Below are 16,310 nucleotides of genomic sequence, written 5' to 3'. Positions count from 1 at the left end.
ATAGGCATAAGAGAAAATTCCGACTCATCATAGAACACTCAAACATATATTCATTCATACCTATACACCCATGCAAACTCATACATGCGTATATATACACATGTACACATTTTTCAGTGCTGTGCTGTCCATAATCGCATAACAGCCACAAATTCTATGGAAATCCCATAGAAAATGTCTCGATTACGCAAATATAGACATCACATCATTTTTGAACACTCGTTCGTTCTAACTAGCGATAAGTTTAAATTTTCATGAGTAAGTCAAAACCTCATGAATGGTGGGTAGGATTTGGTTTCAGTTTTCTAGAGAAATTTTTGTGTATACCAGCATTTTATCTAGGGAACTGAGTAAGCCCTCCCGGTTGTTCGGCCTAAACGATTTAAAATCAAATCCGTACAATTCCGCTCCATTCCGCTTTACGAGACACATACTACACATTTACATTAGGCAATACTACATACTACACATATATCTAACTTAACTATATTACATTCTACATGCGGAACTAAGCTATAGGATGATGCCGTAGACCACGACAAACCACCTACCCATGGGAGGGATCCATGATTATTGTTTATTTTGGAATCTAAATATTGAAAAAAATATTTTATTTCAAACTCGATCCGCCAGGCCTTCTTTCGAAATTCGGTTTTCCGAGCGATTACTATAATACCTTTATCCTATATATTTATATAGCAGAAAGGCAAAGCGTATAATTATTTCGTGCGTAATCGAACTAGTTTTATTGCGATAAACCTAAACAAATTCCATATTCCACAGCTTCTAATCGTACAACATTTTTCTCTATGGACAATCATGAATTTTTATTTGGAATACGAATAATAACACTTTTAACTTCCGTATATGATTGTAACGCGTATTGGCCATTTTCACGACCATGTCCGGACATTTTATACCCACCAAATGGTGCTTGCGCTGATAATACATTATAACTGTTTACCCAAACTGTACCTGCTCGAAGCCCTTGAACTACATAATTGATCTTATCTATATCCTTGGAAAAAACAGCAGCGGCTAAGCCATATTCTGTGTTGTTTGCACGTTCTATTACCTCATCTAACGACTTAAATCGAAGCAATTGTTGAACTGGACCGAATATCTAAAATGAAAAGATTTCAGTATATAGTGTACGAAATCGTAGGTTTATGGTTTGACACCTCTTCGCGAGCAATTTTCATGTCGTCTGTTACGTTTGCAAAAACAGTTGGTTGAATGAAATATCCTGGAAGACCTTCATATCTATCTCCACCAGCTACTATCTTTGCACCTTGTTTTTCTCCAGATTCAATCATTCTCAAAATTTTATCAAACTGCACCGCATCCACTTGTGGTCCATGCTCGGTCATTACATCGAAAGGGTCACCGACGACACGTTTATTGGCTCTTTCGACACTGCGCTCAACAAATTCATCATATAGTTTGTCTTCAATAAAAGTACGGGATCCTGCGCAGCAGCACTGACCCATATTAAAAAACAATCCAAAATGGGACGTTTCAACTGCATGCTTCACGTCGGCATCAGATAAAATTATATTTGGGCTCTTGCCTCCGAGTTCCAAAGTAGTTCTCTTTAAGTTGCTTAAACCAGATCCTTGCTGTATGTTTTTACCTACTACTGTAGATCCAGTAAATGCAACTTTATCCACATCATGGTGCTGTACCAGTGCTTCTCCTGCATCGCCGAAGCCTGGGACAACATTCACTACACCTGCTGGAAAACCGGCTTCTTTGGTTAATTGAGCTATATAAAGAGCCGTAAGACTAGTTTGTTCTGCCGGTTTCAAAACTATTGTATTTCCAGTTGCTAGTGCGGGCCCAAATTTCCAAGCAACCATCAGAATAGGAAAATTCCACGGTATAATTTGAGCACAAACACCAACTGGTTCATGCCGGGTGTAGGCAAAAAAATCTCCATCAGTTGGTACAACCATACCATGATTTTTATCGGCCCATCCAGCAAAATAGCGAAGATTATTGATAGCCATTGGAACGTCAACATTGTACGACATGTAGTATGGTTTACCATTGTCAAGTGTTTCCAAACTCTGTAAGATATAAAATAAAGTAAATGATATACAGTAAATACAGTCGGAGAAAAATTTATGGTAAAAACAACTATATTTTAGGTTGCTTCAACCAGATTTTAAAATTGAAATATGCGTAAATATATATTTGGTTACTTTATCAAACCATGATGCTTAAAATTAACTTAAATATTAGGTTGTTTTTGCTTTATGAGTTAACTTCAATTCAACAAATATTTGCTTGAAGTAACTAGAACCTTGGTAAATGGTAAATGGTAGGAAAATGCGTAAAACAGACCTCATAGTGGTCCTTAGCCTCTTATCCAACTGCAACTGCTATCCCTACCTCCACGTGGTACTAGCCGGAATACGAACAATCTTAGCGGAGATCGGGTAACCAAACCCGGTGGCAACCAGGGCCCTACAACGTCACCTTCAATTGCATAGCGTCACTCATAAATGAAGCAATGAAACTTCGGTTTCTACAGAAGCAGCACCGTTTCAGTTTCAAACTTGGTTCAGTCAGCGTCAGCGAAACGGGTTTCACTTCGTCATGACGATCAGTTTCAACTTTTCATTAGTACTTTTCTATCAAATATTCAGAAGAAGACCAGCAACTATGAATGCAAATGAATTGAATTTGAGTAACAATTCCTACAATGCAACGCATATTAAAGTTAACCTTGTCAATGTTGACAAATCGTGCCTGACTTTCTGCCGTCGTCAATTGAAACAGCCACCAACTTCAACTGAAGCTTGGTTGATACGTTCAGTTCAACAAACAAAGCAAGTCACTTCATGTATGAAGCGAAGGTAAGAGAAAGTCAGTTTCATTTATTTGTTTCGACGATGCCGGGCCCTGGTAGCAACTAAGGTCGAATACCAACAGGGAAGGAGGCACAGTGTAGTCTCGACACTGTAAGATGGCAACCGCATCACGAGACTCGGTAGCGTAAGCCCTAGTACGACTATTTATCTAAACTCTCTAAACTAAAACTAAAAACTGCAAGGTATACAGCCCTAAGGGTTGCACAAAAGGGTGACGTAGGACTATATCAGATCATTAGATCATTAGAACTAATGTGAACTGCATTTCTGGAATATGTATGTGATAATAATAAGCAAGTTTTATTTGTAGCAATTTAATAACAATATAATATTTAAACGGGATTTCCTCCAAATAATTACATCACGCGGAACAACCAAAACTCGAACGCTTGCTTTGAGATCTCTCGGCACACTAACTGTCATCTCTTTATGTTGCTTCGTCATGATCATTCGTCGTCCGTCTCTTTCTCCCTTACATCTCGGTCATCCTGAGACGGATCTGGACTCCAGACCCGATACCTCTTCATGTAGCTCGCCGCAGTTGTCGTTCGTTTCGGACCCTCGCCGCTCACCTTTTCGACGCCATAACGATCGTTTGCCTTCACTGTCACGACTTTGTATGGTCCCAGATACTCCAAAGCATACTTCTTGCCAGATCCGAATTGCGTACGCTTGATGGCCACAACATCTCCAACTTTATACTCCGTCGCTGGTTTCGCTCGAAGATTATACGCATGTCGCTGATCTTCCTGCGCCTTTTCAATAGCAGCTCTCGCCTTTTCCCGAATTTCACGACGTTGCTCATCAAACTGAGCCATCCTTATCTCCTCAAGCATCTCTCCTAGCCGAATATCACCTTCATGCCGGATTTGAACACCGAAAAGAGCTTCAAATGGTGTTACACTCGTACTCTGATGAACATTGGCGTTAATCCAACGTTGGATGTTGCCGACATGTTTGTACCATTTGGTTTTATCATCTATACTCAGCTTCGTAAGCATGGCCAATATCACCTGGTTTACACGCTCAACTTGGCCATTCCCTCTAGGAACTCCCGTGGTAATCTCGATGTGCTCAATATTCTGGTCAGCGCAATACTCCTTAAAATCGTGGGAGGTAAAGGCTGAACCTTTGTCGCTAACGATACGCCTAGGATTTCCGAACAAATCACTCTGCTGCCGTAGACGTTGGATCACCTCAGCCGCATTGGTTGTCTTGGTAGGATAAATCCATACGTACTTCGTGAAGCCATCTACTACCACGAACAGATATTTATAGAGTTTCTCCGTAACATCCATGGGTCCCACATGATCGACATGATAAGTATCGAAGGGAACATCCCCTTTTGGAATCGGCGACAAAAGCCCTTCTGTTTTTCCTCGTTTTCGCTCTGCAAGAATGCATTTTACGCAGCACTCGATTTGTCTTTTGATTTTAGCACCGAGATGCGGAATGTAGTAGTCGCGTTTGATAACATCTTCCAATTTTTTTCACGCCGAAATGTCCACTTTCATGCGCACGTCGTATTATTTCACTCTGTAGTTCTGTTGGAACAACTACTACTTCTCGTCCATCCACAATTTTCATCAGCACGTCACTTGTCACCATATAATCCTTGAAGGGTCGCGTTTTGAGCAGCTCACTGATCACCCGTAGTCTCTCATCTCGTCCTTGAGCATTTTTAATCAGCTCCATCAATGGATCACCAGTCGTAACCATAACCGGCGCCCGGCTCAAAGCATCAACGTGTTGCATCCGGCTGCCCGGTCGATGTTCCACGGTGTATATGTATGTGTACTCTTCAAGTGCTAACGCCCATCTAGCTACTCGTGGATTAAGATGTTTCCCTTTCAGCGTATGCTGGAAAGCTGCACAGTCAGTCACAATCTTAAACGGTATACCCAGCAAATATACACGGAAGCGTTCAACTGCATTCACAACGGCGAGCACTTCTAGATGATAAGCACTATAGTTTCTCTCTGCACTCTTCGTCTTCTGGCTCATGTAGTACACGGGATGAAATTTCCCGTCCTGATCCCGTTGGAGTAACACTGCACCATAACCTTCTTTGCTCGCGTCGGTGTGCACTTCCGTTTCAGCAGCAGCGTCGTAGATTTTTAGTACCGAATCAGACACTAAGAAATTTTTCAGCTGCTCGAAACTACTGCTTTGTTTATCTCCAAACACAAACGGTATATCCTTCTTCAGCAGATCGGTTAGCGGTCTCGCTACAACCGCATAACCCGGCACGAACTTGCGAAAGTAACTGGTTAGTCCCAAAAACCGTTGAAGCTCCTTCTCGTTACTCGGAACACGAAAATTTTTCACCGCGCGAATCTTCTCGGGAGACAATCGATACTTTCCTTCACTGATTAAGTATCCCAAATATTCCACCTCACGTTTCAGGAACTGTGACTTTCCCCAGTTAAACTGAAGTCCGTTTTCACCAGCCACATTCAGCACTTGTCGCAATATTTCGATGTTTTCGTCCGGTGTGTCAGACGCAATAATTGCATCATCGACGTAAATGATCAGCAGTCCACTTCTAATTAGCTCGCGAAAAACATCCGCCACGAAACGACTAAAACTCGCGGGCTGTTACATAACCCAAACGGTGTTTTGAGAAACTCATATTGTCCCATATGTGTCACAAAACTTGTATATTTTTGGCTGGAAGCTTCCACCGGCACGTGAAAGAAAGAATTCTTCAAGTCAAGAGTAGTGAACACCTTTGCACTTTTCAGTTTATCGATTTGGTCCTCAATATTCTGCAATGGGAAACAATCTTTCACTATTTTCCTGTTCAGCTGGCGGTAGTCGACGCACACACGCAGCGAACCGTTTTTCTTCGGAGCCAGAGTAACAGGACTAGCATATTCACTAACACTTTCGCGCACGATTTCCGATCTCAGCCACTCGTCGATGGTTTCTTCCAACACTTTTTTCTCCTTGGGTGCAAATCGTCGTGGAGCCAAATGAACCGGCTCATCATCGGTTAAAATAATCTTCGTTTCAACACGACTCTTCACCTCACTTTTCGGGTTGTAACTTGCAATGATGTCCTTAATTATTCCCGCGTACACGGGATCCACATCGATTGCTTCCGGCTCGCAAACATTTGAAATTTGAAAAATATCACTTTCTTCCGCAGCGCCATGATCACTTACTTTCTTTTTGACGTTTACGCCTTTATTATTCACTTCGACGTCCATATAATTTAGCGCATTCATACCGAGTATGGCATCGTACTTCATACATCCCGGCGGGACGACGTAAAACGTCATCGTTGGATATTTATCCGCTCCCACACACACGGCGATCTCCACCGTACCACACGCTGGTGTTTTTACCGCTCCGAATCCACTAAAGCTCATCATCGTACAATGCAACAATGGCTTACCGATTTTAGCGCACACACACTCGCACAGCAAGTTATATCGGCTACCCGTATCAAACAGTGTGCGTAGAACGATGCCACCAACTGGCAGCTCACATACCGGCATGCCTTCCGATAGCATATTCACTTCGGCCTTCTTTTTCTCTCGTTCGCTATCTTTGGCTCGATGCCCGTGCTCACCACAAGCAAAACACTTCGGACCACGCGATTTTGTATCAACTTCATTCGCATAGTGGCCGCGATTACCACAATTGTAGCACCGAACACTGTCGCTGGCGCTAGCTGTATTAGTGGAGTCTGTTGATGCCGACTTTGATTCTCTCTTCTCTTTATAACGGTCACTTGCTGTGTTTTTCGATGATCGACTGTTCGAATCGCGCGTTTGGCTCTTCATTTTTTCATACTGCTTTACGCGCTCTTTCAATTCGGGAATGGTTTTCGCGCCGTACAGACAAACCTTGTTCACAGAAATATCATTCACACCGTTCGCTATGTACTCACAGATCGCCTCTTCTTCAATTCGGCCTCGCTTTGCAATATTTTGCATGTAGTAAATATACTGCAAAAACGTTTCATCGTTCTTTTTCATTCTTTTCCGAAGCAGCTCGTGGATCTCAGCACTCGAAACTTTATCGCCAAACTCTACTTCCAGAGCAGCTTTCAGCATCGCCCAGTTGTTCAATCCACACGAACTGTTAACGAACAACTTTGCCGTGCCTTTTAGTAAACGACGGCCGTACACAAACTTATGCGCCTCACTCCAACCGAAATTGTCACTCGTATTTTCGAACTCTTCTAGCCAATCGCGTACGTCTCGGTCAGAGCGCTCTCCTGAAAATTTTTCGAGGGAGTCACCAATATCATTGAACGTGAACTGTGGTGTACGTACAACTCGCCGCGATCTCTCACTTTCATCTCCGCTCGACATATCTGACTCCGATTCCTTTCCGTTCTTGTTCGGCGTAGACGTGGCAATATTTTCACTAGCCGAATGTAACACCGTTTCTTCCTCGCTATTCTCACTAACACTCAATAATCGTTTGATCAGCTTCTCTTTTTTGCCGGTTGTAGACAAATTTTTCGCAGCACAAAACTCGCGGAGCTGCGCGTTTGTCAGCCTCGTTAGTACTTCTCGCACGAACATATCGAAGTATTTTCTCGGTTCACCAACACAAGAAAACTCTCTCGCAAAACGTATCCCCAACGGCAATACGCAACTCAAAAAGACTCTTCTCCAATTTCACTGGGAAGTTTGGCTTTGGTGTGGAGACTATTCTCTGCCTCCAGCACCTCACACAGACTCTGACGCTAGCTTGTGTAAGCGTTTCCGAATTTCGCAAGAAACGACGCCACTTGCAACGATTAGAAATTCCGCACTTTCCACCGAAATCACGCTCAAACGAACTCAAAACATGAGGGAAATCCCGGTTGAGCCCCCATGTGATAATAATAAGCAAGTTTTATTTGTAGCAATTTAATAACAATATAATATTTAACGGGATTTCCTCCAAATAATTACATCACGCGGAACAACCAAAACTCGGACGGTTGCTTTGAGATCTCTCGGCACACTAACTGTCTTCTCTTTATGTTGCTTCGTCATGATCATTCGTCGTCCGTCTCTTTCTCCCTTACATGTATGTTTATAAAAATCTGTTAGTGCCGTTGTTTAATTGAATTTTTAAAAGAGAAGAGCGAAATATTCAAATTCAATTCTTTATTGAATGCAATGGCCGCTTTGAAAATACGTGGACGGGGGTTCATAAGTACAAGGCCTGCAACCAATGAGACAGAGATTTCTTTTAAAAATCACTTGTGTGCATCATAAAGGTTGAAATGGTAATGAATTACCAGCCCACAGATTATTGTATTGAATATGATTATGCGTAGTTTAACATGTTTCAATAATCATACTTTAACTCGCGTTACAAATAAAATTAAAGCCAAAGCACATTCATCGCAAATATGACGTGCCATTCGAATGTCCTTCTCTTTTGACATAAATGGCAACAGGCACGTAAGTTAGCGGCGTCGGTTTACTGTCTTTTGCTCTGAGAAGATTTTTCTAGTTTACTTTCACAGCCTACCGCTTGTTACATAGCAGAAAATATGGCACATACGCAAAAATTTCAGTTTTATTTGTTTGAGAGTCCTTATCTTCAAACCATCATAAAATAAATTCATGCCTACAATAACCCCGCCGTGCCAAATTTGGTTCCATTTGCTTGATTAGTTCTCGAGTTATGTGGAAATTTGTGTTTGTATGGTTTGTATGTCATTTGTATGGCGGCTCCCCCCACCCTCTTAGAAGTAGAAGGGGTCTCAGTACACCATAGAAAAAGATCTTACCTCCAAAAACCCCCACATGCCAAATTTGGTTCCTTTTTCTTGATTAGTTCTCGAGTTATGAGGAAATTTGTATATTATTTGTATTGGAGCCCCCCTCTCAAAGAGGAAAGGGGTCTAAATTCAGCATAGAAAAAATTCTTGCTTTCTGAAACCACCTCATTGGGTTCCATTTGCTTGATTAGTTCTAGATTTATGAGGAAATTTGTATTTCATTTGTATGGGCGCCTTCCCCCCTTTACGCCCTCCTTAGAATTGGTCTCTAACCCCCCCCCCCCCCCATGAAATTGCTAGTCATTTTATCTATCCAACGACATATAAATTGTTCAGTTTCGTACAGAAGCTTAGTAGTTATTAGCATTTGAAATCTTTCATTTAAACGTAACACTTCTATTTTCGTTTTCACGAAGTGCTACCCAGTCCCAGTATAGTAAACAAAGACGTAGTCCTACGTCAAAAAAATCAAGAAAATTCTGTTCGGAACATTCGGCATGGACAAAGGTGACGAAATAAAGACATGACTGGAGACTTGGTACCTGCTAAATTTCGTTGGTAGCGACAGAGTGCTGCTCGATCAGTTAGAGCCCCGAAAGTTTGGCATCGTAGCACTGCAGGAGGTCTGTCGCAAAGGCGAGAAGGTGTAGAGGATCCGTGGCGGCAAAGCCCAATTTTTTCAGAGCGGTGGAGCTACCAACGAGCTGGGAACGAGCTGCGTAGTTTTGGGCAAAATGCAAAATCGCGTAATTGACTGGTAAGCGATTAACGAGAGGATGTGCGTGATGAGGATAAAAGGCCGTTTCTTCGAACAACACCGTCAGAAACGTGCATTGTTACGAAGGTAAGCACGACGACGAGAAGGAAGCATTCTATGCGCAGCTCGCGGCAACGTACGACAGCTGCTCACGACGAGACATTAAGATTGTCATCGGGGATAAGAACGCCACTGATAACAGCCAGCGATGCATCAACTTTGCAGCATCCGGCGGCTTGGTGATCAAACTCCGCCTGCAAATGACGGATCTCGGTAGGAACATGTGCGATGGACCTGAAAATACTGAGAACCAGAGCAGAGGGTTTAAAGCCCCTAAAAGGAGGATGGTTTTAATAGCGGTTATCCATGGCTAAATATAAAAAAAATGAATGAATAAACCCAAACAGTAATCTGTAACAGTAATAAACAGTAATCTGCCCTTACCGCGTCATGAGGGGCTGATGCAGCGGACTTTTCTTTTCCCTCAACTCGTAAGACAAGAACAATATAAAATTAACTTTACGGGAAGAGTAAATGTTTAATGTGACAAATCAAAAATAAGATGAACTGAAAATCTTGATCTTAGGCTAAAATATCGACTAAGCGAGGGTGAGAGTCGAACTTACTGCTCTCAATCTCTAGTTGAGCGTGTTGTTTAAAGTTCAACCAATTACACTACCTGATATCTTACAGTCTAACATCAAATTTTGTTGCGTTATCGAACTTTGTGATTTTATCACGCATTTACACAACGGGAGTATTATTTACCGACACGTTTTGTTCTTGCCACGCTGGCTGATAGCTTGGTTTGCTATTCGGTTGGCATATTTATTTATTTATTTATTTTTTTACTTATTTATTTGTTTATTTATTGACATATGTAACGTAAGGCAAAGCCTTTTGAATTGTTACAATGAGATTTGATTGTAAATTTAGTTGGACTACCATACGGGTCATTCCACGTCAAGTGTCCGAGTCACTTGTAATCGACCTTCTCAGATTTTCACCAAACTCGACCAGATTGTTCGTTTTGGGTCAAGAAGCAAAAATCCTGAGTTTGGTGCCGATTGGACTTTCCCTCGATTTTGGGAACCCCCCCCCCCCCCTCTTTTATTAGAAAAAGCATCATTTTCGTCAAATTCGCATACTTTCTTTTGCTTATATCTTCGTAAATATTTCCTTTTCCTTTTTTCCTTTTTTTCGGGTTATCCAACTGGTCGCTTAATAGCGTATAAAACTCTGCGCTGGGCCCTTTTGTGTTGTCAACAAAGTGTCAGGGAGACCTCAAACAACAGTTCTACCTGACGAGACAGGCACTGGCGCCCACTAAAACACAGGTAGAGCCCCAAGCATAGCCGTCACGCCTATACCCGCAGGCGGAGGCGTTTCGGCCCTGCGCGGACTCCACGAACTGACTCTAAGATCTCTCTGCCAAAGGCCGGAATGTCAAATTTTAAATATAATGATGATGATGGCGATGATGATGATAATGATGATGATGACGATGATGATGATAATGATGATGATGAGAAGAAAAATAATAGATCGAATTTGTAAATGTGCTTTGGACTTTTTGTACCACTCGAGTTGCAATATGTGGTATAATGAAGAAGTGGAGAATTCGTCAGCCCCGCCTGACACTGGTCTTCAACCGCGCGCCCGCTTTTAGTTTTCCAACACAAACAACCACAAATGAACCAATAGATAAGACAAATTTCGGAGCAACTCGGATCAACTTATCAGGGCAAATTTAATCTTTCATCCCCTTAGCATTCACAATGCATTCCCACGATACAAAGTAAATTGAGCGCAGCACAAGCTGGACGTTCGCGGTAGTCGACAGAAGCTTCAAAATATAGAGACTCGCCCGCCGAGACCAAAGTGCTGTAAAGCTCTGGGCTTAAACGTCTCTTTAAGACTCGACCCCTTCCCATAGACAGAGCCCGCGGGCAGCCATCAGAGCTCAGGACAGCCACGGGGCCAGTGCAAAAATCCTACTCTATCTAGCAGCACCGCCTAGCCGAAACTTGAACACGCGACACGAATTGACCTAATTTTCCCATCTGCTACCTAAGAAGTGCTATTACCCGTAATCATTACAGAGTGGTCCTTCGGCATCCAATCGGATCTGGTATCCCGCTTAGATCCCCTTACTAACCCTAAGCCCCCGACCAACTGAATCAATCCGACATTTTTCGGAGATATTTGTGACAGTTGTTATAAACAGGGATGAATCCCAGAAAACTTCATCTATTGTCAGAGATCCCCATACTGGCCTTATTCTTAAACGGAATAAAAGCACTTTCTGAACAACGCAACAATCACATTTGGTAAATTTTTACCCCGAGTCCCACTTGAAATCACAAAAGTATTTTGATATATACCCACATTCAGAAGTAAACGTGACCGCTGTTCATTTACTGATTAGTTAAAAAGCCCTACACCACGACAAGGTTCAGTTTTATCGTAGGGGCTTATATCTTCGTAAATATTTGATTTAAAAAAAAAACTTTGTTCTACATTTTCATGGGAAATTATCTGAGGAATCCGACAAAAATATTAGTTTTTTGCGGCAGTGCTGCCAAATACTTTTATTTTCGATCTGAAAACTAAAATTTCAACACCATCGTGTTCCTCAGACTTTTTACATAAGAATGACTCAAAACCACGAGGTGTTCCGTCCCGTTCTCGAGATATAGCGTTTTGAAACAAACAGTTCCCAATTTCTCATGTAAAACTGTAAACAAAATTAAATTTCCTAGCAATAAGCAAATAACAAAAGAAGCAAAATTAATTTGGTTTAATCTAAAGCAACATTGCGCTGTTGTGGAAGCACATAAACAGTATATAAAATAACAAAAGTTGGCTTTTGAGCGTCTTAGCAGAATGTTGAGTGAAAGAAAAGTCAAACCTCTTTTCACAATAAAATTCCACTATTAATTTTAATTCAACAGATACGCTTTTCACCTTCTATTTGAAGGTTTCATAAATGTCTGTTTTCGAACTGTTTTGTAGCTTAGATTTTTCCTTCATTCAAGAATATAATATAGTTTTTCCTAACAGTGGTGCCAACTTTACAGTTTTCACTAGTATTGGAACATTATAAATCCATATCAATATTTTATTTCACTATTAATATATTTTTATTTCTCCAAATAATTATTTCCTTGTGCCTTTTCTGCTTATTTTTTGGATACCTTATATGTAGTTCCTGAATTTGATTCGGAAACCGTTTTTACCTTTGTTATACTATAACAAAGGTTTAAAAATTGGTCGAAAAACACGAAATTGATCCGAGGCCCGGAAGGCCAAGTCACATATACCAATCGAGAGGGTTCGACGATTTGAGCAATGTCTGTGTGTGTGTATGTATGTAATGATTTTTTCTATCGCCTGTTTCTCAGAGATGGCTGAACCGAACGGTTCGCTGTTACTTTTGTTTGAAAGGTGTTATTGTCTAGTAGATCACTATTGAGTTGTTTCGTGATACGACATTTCATTTAAAAGTTATAAGCAAAAATGTGAAAAATACGTGACACTGGTTTCTTCGGAACTACATGACCGATTTCAACGATCTTAGTATCAAATGAAAGCCCTTATTAAAGCTAAATTATTTTTAATTTTTAATTGAAAACAAAGGAGTAGTTTAAAAGTTATGCTTAAAAAACCTGTTTTGACAAGGTAATAATTATCGCCTGTTTCTTAGAGATGGACAAACCGATTTATGCGCTATTAGTCTCATTTGAAAGATAATATATCCTAATAGATCACTATTGAATGGTTTTTTGATTGGACGTTTAATTCGAAAGTTATGAGCAACCGTATACACCACACCAAAATTAACAATAATTTATAATGATTTTAACCTACATAATTTACCTAATTTCAATTATTTTAATATCAAACGAGAGGTTTTGACACCACGAATATATATGCAAAATTTCATAAGAATTGGTTTTACCGGTTAAAAGATATTAACCCTCGAACACTCGCGCCAACTTTTGTAACACAGTTACTCGCGCGCACAATAGCCCCAAACCAAAGAAAACGTGTGCTCTAGAGTTTTGACTGGGAAAACTTGGTTTTAGGTTCATCGAACCTTTGGAAGAGTTTCTTGAAATTGAAAGCTCTATCGTCTGGTGGAATTTAAATTTTGATTATTCCCCCTAAAAATGAAATATAAAAAATATTTTTCTTCAGTGTCAATATAACACATTGATGTGTTCTGCAAAGTTATAGAGCATATTATTACAAGAAATTTTAGTAAAGATGGTAACCTTCTATCTCTGCAGAGAAGATAGAAATATCTTATTTATTGTATATGAATTTGTAAAACCAGTTTTTCTATTTTTCCTCTTTTTGTAATTGTTGTATGACTTTTTCATGTACTACAAATTTGTACAAATAGTAAAAATACACAACTTTGCTGAAAATAGTATACCTCTATGTTTGCTTGTTTAGGAACTGTAGAACTTTGATTATAAAGAATACCCTAATTTTGACTCCGAATCACTCGACTACCAGCAGACGGATACATTTTAAACATTTTACATTTGCTGATAGTTTTGCTGCATAAATTTTCCCAACAATTCAAATTATTAATGCATTGAATAATTATGATATTTTACTTACAATAAGTTTGTTGAAGAATATACGTTAGTTAAACAACGATTTGTAACTTTATAACAATATGGCGTTGAAAAACCTACACGTGTTGTGTAAAATACAACAGCTTGAGTTAATAAAAATTGATGAAAATTATTCAAGAAAACTCTATTCATGTGATTTAAATAGAATGGCATTACAGGAAACTATGCATAGTTCAAAAACCTATAAACTAATAACTCAGACTTATCCTTACTCAGCAATTTCATGAAAAAAGGATGTATCAAAATTTAAAAGTGTTCCTATTTTGTTCAAATATTGTTAACTTAATCAATTTTCAAAAATTTTATGTAAACCACCGCACTACGCAACGATAACCAATAGATGAATTATGTTCCGAAGACGTGTCGATTTCTATCTCAAATAGCAAGTAAGACCGTATAACAAAGGTTCCTTTCACCACTAGGTGGATTAAATCGGGTTTTATTATAACAGAATTGGTACTAACATGAATTGCGGCGTGCATAGATCGGATACAGTGGACCCCAGTGGACAGACAGTTTTTAATTTGAACAACTGGCAACCCTAAATATGCTGGAAATTGTGTGAACTGGTCACCCTACTCTTTGTTATTGTTTTGGTTTGATTCAGTTGGAAGTTGGAAGTTCTCCGATCGGATTTCTATCATAATCGTTGGGAAAACGCAATGTGAAACAGATTAAACCCGCTAGATTAATACAAACAAATCGCGTTTATGCGCATTGTCTGCATAAGTAAATGATGTCATGTTGAGAATGACATTTGAACCATTTTGAATTTGCACGTCGTGCAAACCAACGGGATGCAAATTAAAAAGTGTTCAGATTAAAAACGGTCAAACGAACGGGGGTCCACGGTACCAGGAATAGATGTTGCTGACAGGAAGCGATCCTTCAATATTTCCTTTTCTTCGCAACTCCGGCGAAGAACTAATTTATTTCATATGAATTATATAGAAACCTAAACAATGATATATACTGCTCATTTCGTCAATACAATACAGATTTTCGATGAAAGCAATCAGGCATTGATATTTTTTTTTTCATTTTGCATTGTGTCACCTCTGCTGCTAGCCAACTCACATGGTTGAAGGCATGAGAATCTAGGTATTGTTTGTTTGACTTTTCGTTCACTCAATTTTCGTATTCTGCTAAGACGCTCAAAAACAAACTTTAGTTGTATTATATAGAGTAGGGCGGGGCATAAGTGCGATGTTTGAAGTTGTCATCAATTTTCGCGAGATATAAAGAAGAACAACAACAAAATATATTTTATAGTGATGCAGCTACTCAATGTCTTTACATTCAACCATAAATCATCTGGAATAATAGTGTTATCGAAAATAAATTCTTCATTCTTCTGAACCAGTGCCGATTCGCACTTTTACCCCACTAGCGGGGTAAAAGTTCGATTACCGCGGGGCAAAAGTGCGAAGCTCGAATCCATGAAATTAACACAGCAGTAGCTAACAAAACCATATTATCGTCAATCTGCGGTATGTTTTGGTAAGGAATATTCTCAATTTACACCTTTCCTATTTTTCGCTGGTGTATTGCAGCCTCCGACAGATCGAAACTTTCCCAAACGTTTGTTTTATGTTTCATCAGCGGAAAAACATTGTTTTCCTTCGACCAACATCTGTAGAGCACAGTTTTCTGCAGATCTTCCATTTCTAGTATCTATAATATAGTGCCAAAAGCTGTATATAACCTATACATTTTTGCCCCGTCCGTGAATCGCACCTTTATTCCGCTAGGCGCTTGACGGGGTTTGATTAAATTATGGAAAAGCGAAATATATTTTGTAAACTCTTTTCACCGTATTTTCAAAACAGATATGCGAGTGATGTAAAACAGTGCTACAACAGTGCTGTTGATATCGCATTACCCGTATAACAAAAAATTACATCAAATGCTTCGTAAGCAACCAAAGTTTACGTTAGATTCAAGCAGTCAAAGTAGTCACCCATTAATGCCAATGTAGTCAATTTACTCGAATCTGGACCGATAAATCATTAAATCGCATCCTTACTCTATAACAAAGGTAAAAATGTAGTTTCAACCACATTTATGATTGTTTTACGCGCAAACAGAAATTTCATTTCGTTTCAAACTGATATGTATGATTGAAATGAAAATATTTCCATCGAAAACTCAATTTGACAATACTTTACTTTTAATTCAAAACTGTTATTTTCTTGATTCAAATAGAATTTCGTTTCGAAACAAAAATATTTTTAGGTTGTTATAAAAATTTCGTTTGAAACAAACGAATTTTTTCGCTCCGTGATAGAAAC

General features: G+C 39.7%; 1 protein-coding gene across 2 annotated transcripts in view; it reads right to left on the bottom strand.

The window, feature by feature from the left end:
• Positions 1–643: 643 nt before the first annotated feature.
• The window catches only part of LOC128743749 (aldehyde dehydrogenase, mitochondrial), a 235,982-nt gene continuing 220,315 nt past the window's right edge, over positions 644–16,310 (bottom strand). The window contains exons 5-6 of one of the 2 annotated variants that reach the window (XM_053840403.1): positions 1,182–2,069; positions 644–1,123 (exon numbers count right to left, since the gene is read on the bottom strand). In XM_053840403.1, coding sequence (XP_053696378.1) covers positions 818–1,123; positions 1,182–2,069 — 1,194 coding nt within the window. In that variant the 3' untranslated portion in view covers positions 644–817. The remainder of the gene's footprint in view (positions 1,124–1,181; positions 2,070–16,310) is intronic. The other variant, XM_053840402.1, reaches the window with a different exon arrangement.

The sequence above is a fragment of the Sabethes cyaneus genome, chromosome 3 (assembly GCF_943734655.1).
Source record: "Sabethes cyaneus chromosome 3, idSabCyanKW18_F2, whole genome shotgun sequence".
In the NCBI taxonomy this organism is placed as follows: domain Eukaryota; kingdom Metazoa; phylum Arthropoda; class Insecta; order Diptera; family Culicidae; genus Sabethes; species Sabethes cyaneus.
Note: the sequence above shows the minus strand (reverse complement) of the source record. Positions and strands in the feature narration are given on the sequence as shown.